Source organism: Chenopodium quinoa, unplaced genomic scaffold (assembly GCF_001683475.1).
Source record: "Chenopodium quinoa cultivar QQ74 unplaced genomic scaffold, ASM168347v1, whole genome shotgun sequence".
In the NCBI taxonomy this organism is placed as follows: domain Eukaryota; kingdom Viridiplantae; phylum Streptophyta; class Magnoliopsida; order Caryophyllales; family Amaranthaceae; genus Chenopodium; species Chenopodium quinoa.
Window position 1 is genome coordinate 918,392 of NW_018742244.1, and position 6,317 is coordinate 924,708.

Below are 6,317 nucleotides of genomic sequence, written 5' to 3' on the forward strand. Positions count from 1 at the left end.
TCAATACAATCAAACTTACAAAATTGGATCGAGCAATTTAAAGCCTTTGAAGTAATTAATGGACTGGTTGCATATATTGTGTATGTAATAACAACAAATTCATAGTACCTTGGTCAGCAGTCAAACAAAAGTAGCAAACAACACAATTTGAGACACTGATCTGATAATAAAAGGCCATTTATTATACTGCCATTATTTTTCTTAGTAAAATTCAAACATGACATCATAGGTCATACAATGTATAACAATAATGAGGAGGCTAAGCTAAGCATAACCTTCAAATGAGAAATAATTTGTAACAAGTCACTAATTCATCATGATTTTGAATAAACCATGGTACAAATTTCTTGACATTATTCTTTAATATCTATATATATTTGTGTATTTCATTCTTAATTGTATATGCATTAAGCATATGCTTGTTTAGTTAGGATCAATCATTGCTTCTCCCAAACACAATAGTCTTTTCCATATGTGGAAACTTTAAAGTTTGCAGGAATAAGATTGCCAAGATCGAATCTTGTTCCAGTCTTAACAATAATCTTTCCATCGATCATTGCTACATATAAGTCTGCATCCGAGGCCATTATATTCACACTGCTTGTCTCACTTATCGCGTTCCTTTCTCTAATCAAAGTTAGCTTTATAATTTCTTCCTTCAAACCCCACTCGATGAAATGGTCATAGAACTGCAAAACAAAATATTTCATTAAAAAAAGGCACAGGTACACCTAAATGTATAATAGACATACATAGTAATTTATATGGTATGTATCTTTGAACGAAAACACATAGAAGTACTTACGATGGATGGAATTCCAGGGTGTGTCAAAATATAGGCATATCCTTGCATAACTTTGTCTGCAGGGAAAGGCCATAACTTTTGGCTAGATCCAGTGTCATGATTATCAATGAAAGTAACAGCATTTTTCGGCATAATACCAATTAGTCCACTAGGCCTACCACTAGAATCTTTCATTCTCCACCATTCTCCTTGAACAGCAGCACCAAGAACACCTTTAGTAGTAAAATCAAATGCAGAAACAACACCACCACCAGCAGCTTGAACCCACCCTGCTAGCTCATTTCTCGGTCCGTCTTGGTTGTAATCAGGCTTACCATCTGGATCATAGTTAATTGAGTCCCACAACTCTCCAACAGCAAAATCTGGTGAAGTCTTTTCCATATAAATTTTTGTAATACTAGGTGCATACCCCTTAACAAAGTCAAATCTCCAACCATCAAAACCGATTTCGGCCTTAAGCCAATTCATCCAATCTACCAACTCCTTTTGTACTCTTGGGTTAAGATGGTCAATGTCAGGGGCAGCACCATAGCCAGCACCGGTGTCTAAATTCCCGCTACCATCGGAAAATTGAGTATCGTCCCTACATATAGCCCAAGGACCCCAATCGAGGCGGTCATCAGACGTTCCGCCCTCGAAAATGCAGTATACTCCTCTTCCATCTTGTTTATCTGCGCACCTATGGTTTATGACAATATCAGCAACACATTTGATTCCTTTTTGGTGAAATGCACTAACCAAGCTCTTCAACTCTGCCTCTTTTCCGTATTTGGATGCGTCTATATCATATAATCTTCCAGGCAAATATCCTGAAAATCAATTAATTAATATAGATAAAACATTAGATGAGATGTACAAGTATTATTAGAGTATGTTTTGGTACGTTGAAGCACTAATTATTAAACATGAAACATTAATCACTTGATTATATTGTGCAAAATGTGACTCTAATTTATTTGTGAAAACTAAGAATGGATTTGTATTAATTATGATCAAAATCGAGTTTTTTTTAGATGTATTGTAGTATGTCCAAACAAGATGATTAATTTATGTTTGTATACTTTGAAAATATTGTTACAACACGTTCTAATAGCATCAATTTTATTTAATAAACATGGCATTCGAAAATTAAAGTATTGTATGAAAGTTAAATTAGAAATTTTACGATATATTTGAAGGAAAATGATGGCTTAAGACTTAAGAGTGTAGAAAGGGTGTTACATACACAATGGTACGTATGTTCAACCCTAAACAAAAAATTTTGTGGACCTTTAATTTTTGCATTTTTAATAAAATTTACTTCCACGTGAGGATAAGAAAAAATAAATAAATAAAATTATACTGCAAAACATGATCACTGTATGATTGTATACCTTGAGGAGAAACTGAGTGAGATGGAGGAGGAAGCCAGACATGGGTGACTCCTGCTCTAGCCAAGTCGTCGATCGAGTTTTTGAGGTAATTATACAGCCCTCCTGGCTTATTGCATGAATCCCAATTGAAACCCTAACCACATTGATGAATTACAAAACTAGTTAGCAAACCACATTGTATTTGTATGTTTAATCAAGAAACTTAATTGAGCAAAGAAGACTACCCTACATTTTTTTAATTAATTTACTCATATCATCCTAATGACAATGCAAGTCAAAAACGCATTTTGCTAATATAAATTATACTCGTATATATAACGAAAGGAGAAGAGGATAGGAAAATTTATACATTATTAGTAGCTTTTACGACTTATTTTATTGATCACTAATATTTTTTATGCAATGTTTGGATCATTTATATAGAAAAACTTCATTTCTTTGAAATTTGAATCGTTCAACTAACTTAAGGAAATCATACATAAGCAAGCTATATATATATACCTGAAACAATAAGGTAGGAGAAACAAAGTTAAAGAGAAGAGAAAATGAGAAAAAGACGCAACAAAGAGTGACACTATTCATCAAGCTCTTCATTTTCACTCTAATTTATTTTATATTGCAATTTTGCTTATCACAAAATAAGATATGAAATATAGAACAACCAAAAGAGGTATATATAGGAGAAAAATTGCATGGGAAAAATAATAAAAATATGAATATAATGTAACCAATTATTACATAAAAGTTGGTTGATAGATAATACGTAGCCGCATAGTCACATACCTTGACGGTTGCTTGTGGTAGTGATAAAGCAAGTTGTTTTACTGGCTGTATGTTATCCAATATAACAGGCCACTTGTAATAGTTGTAATGTTGAAATTAAATTGGTTACTTGAATTATTTGTTGATACTAGATTATGGGAAATTTTTCATCGTTTTGTACCTATGTGTAGAGATTGATGGCTTTATTAGAGAAATGATCAAGTATGCATGGTACGTTACTAAGCTAGTATATCACCATTCTGTGTGTTCTTATGCTATACACTATACACACTATACAGGAACGGCCTTCATCCCGCCATAATTGTTTCTTTATTTTAATTTACTTGAACACATTTAGATGATTCATTCTTTATTTATATAATTGTTTATTAATATATATATATATATATATATATATATATATATATATATATATATATATATATATATAAAAGGGGTATTTACGACAATACATATAGTACAATATAAAGGAGATCGACCTAACTAACCTAAAACTCTTTAAAGATAAACATAATAAATATACAATATTAATATAAACCAACTGACTTCTAATACATTTTGAATATATAAATTAGGACTAATCCAACAATTCTTTTATAATAACTTTTTTTTGATAATTTTACGTATGGAGAAGTTAAAAGAAAGTATATAAATAATGTAAAATGTCAGAATGGATAAGATATTGTAGCTTATAAGGAGTAATGATGCAAATGCAATATCTCATATCAATTTTCAAACCATAAGTGAGTTCCTGTAAGATTTTTTAATTATTTTAATTTCAATAAAAAGATTATATGTAGTTAAGTATAATCAGATAATTAATCAAGGATTTGGTTCAAAATCATGGAAAACAAGTGGAGTAGTAAAATACTTGATCTTTTAATTAAACCACGATGAATATTGAATATGTATATTTGAACCACTTATTATGATTGAGTCAAAATTGGTCTGTTGAATTTGTATGGCAAATTGGTGCGGTGCAATGGTGCATCACCCATTTATCATAAGCTAAACTAGTTCCTTCTCCCAATAGGATTGCTTCACTCTTCTAGAATTGCTAAACTTTGTTGCTTGCTACTTGCTCCTTAATTGCTAGCTAGTCTGATCTATTTTATGATGCAATTGTTATTGTTGGATATGGATCACTATAACTTCTATAACGGCCATCGAAAATATAATAAATTACTCGAACAATCATCAACATGGATCCTTTACAGATCAAATTCTACTTGTATCGATAAGTGGAATGCAATGAATAGATCTCCATCTAAGGTTGCTATATGTGCTTCATTTGATTTACTCCATGTAAGGTTGTATCTAGAGCTGTAAATTCGGGTAAACGGGTTGGGTTTGGGTTGGGTAAGAGTGGGTTGGGTCAACTTGGGTCGGGTCAATTCAAATTAATTCCACAACCTATGTCCTATGCGAGTCGGGTTTGGGTTGGGTCATGCTTGAATCGGGTCACGCCAGGTCATACTTCTTATCGGGTTTAGGTTGGGTTAATAACAGGTCAGGTTACATTCGGGTCGGTGATTTGAAATCAGGTCAAGAACAATTTGGGTTGAATTTAGGTTGAGTAAATAACAAGTTGTGTTAATTTTGAGTTGGGTTAGTAAAAGATCGGGTTGAATTTTTGGGTTGGGTAAGTAATAGGTATGGTAAAATTCGGGTCGTGTCAATAACAAGTCGGGTTGAATTTGGGTCAGGTCAATACCAAGTCGGGTTGATTTTGGGTCGGGTTTGTAACAGGTTGGGTAAAATTCGGGTCGGGTTAGGAACGGGTTGGGTTGAATTCGGGTCAGGTTAGTAACAAGTCGGGTTAAATTTGGATTTTGACGGATAAAAATGAGTTTGGGTCAATTTCAGTTCAAGTCGGGTTCGGTGCAAATGAATTAAATTAGCCGTTGTAAACTGGTAAATCAGTGTAAGTTGTAATTAAACCGGTAAATTGGCCGTTTAAAAGCAAATTGGATGGTTCCATACACCCAGTTGGACTCCCAGAGGTTATTAGGGACCATGGTGAACATTTTGGAAATTTTTATTTACGCGCGAAAAAAGTCAAAAATTCCAAAATTGAAGGCTAATATCCATGCTTTTTGGGAAATTTTTGAGGTTTTAAGGCCCGGTGTCGAAAAGTCTTGAATTTCTATGAGATACATATCTAGGTCATATAATGCCGTTTGGAACCATATATGATCATTATTTGTTGTCATAAATGTTCGTGGTAGGCTTGAATTAATGAAATCGGTGCAAGTTGTAAACTGGTAAATTGGTCGTTTAAAGGCAAATTGGATGGTTCCAGCCACTCTATTAGAATCCCGGAGAGTATAAGGGACCATAGTAAATATTTCTGCAATTTTTATTTACGGGCAAAAAAAATAAAAAAAAAACTCAAAATTGAAGACTAATATCCACGCTTTTTGAGAAATTTTGGAGGTTTCAGGGCCCGGTGTAAAAAAGTATTCATATTTTAGGGGATACATCTCGGGGTCATATAATGCCTTTTGGAACCATATGTGATCATTATATATTGTCATAAATGTTTGTATTAGGCTTGAGTTAATGAAATCCGTGCACGCAAGTTGTAAACCGGTAATTAAATTGGTCGTTTAAAGGCAAATTGGATGGTTGCACCAACCCAATTGGACTCCTGGAGGGTATTAGGGACCATGGTAAACATTTCAACTATTTTTATTTTCGGGCGAAAAAAAGTCCAAAAATTCCAAATTCGAAATATCCACGCTTTTTAAGAAATTTTGGTGGTTTCAAGGCCCGGTGTCGAAAAGTCTTCAAGTTCTATGGGATACATATCGGGCTCATATAATGCCGTTTGGAACCATATATGATCATTATTTGTTGTCATAAATGTTCGTGGTAGACTTGAATTAATGAAATCGTTGCAAGTTGTAAATTGGTTGTTTAAAGGCAAATTAGATGGTTCCACCCACTCAATTGGACTCTCGGAGATTATAAGGGACCATGGTAAATATTTCGGCAATTTTTATTTACGGGCGAAAAAAAAATAAAAAAAAAAACTCAAAATTGAAGACTAATATCCACTCTTTTTGAGAAATTTTGGAGGTTACAGGGCCGGTGTAGAAAAGTATTCATATTTTAGGGGATACATCTCGGGGTCATATAATGCGTTTTGGAACCATATGTGATCGTTATATGTTGACATAAATGTTTGTAGTAGGCTTGAGTTAATGAAATTCTTCCACGCAAGTTGTAAACCGGTAATTAAATTGGTCGTTTAAAGACAAATTGGATGGTTGCACCAACCCAATTGGACTCCCGGAGGTTATTAGGGACCATGGTAAACATTTCAGCAATTTTTATTTCTAGGCGAAAAAAAG

General features: G+C 33.4%; 1 protein-coding gene across 1 annotated transcript; it reads right to left on the bottom strand.

Moving 5' to 3' along the window:
* Nucleotides 1-437: 437 nt before the first annotated feature.
* Nucleotides 438-2,795, bottom strand: LOC110737723 (alpha-amylase-like). The gene is made up of 4 exons (XM_021918057.1): nucleotides 2,680-2,795; nucleotides 2,179-2,311; nucleotides 806-1,614; nucleotides 438-689 (listed from the first exon to the last, which is right to left on the bottom strand). Exons 1-4 carry the CDS (start codon nucleotides 2,770-2,772, stop codon nucleotides 438-440), a joined length of 1,287 nt encoding a protein of 428 aa, XP_021773749.1. The 5' UTR covers nucleotides 2,773-2,795.
* Between the last annotated feature and the right edge of the window lie 3,522 nt (nucleotides 2,796-6,317).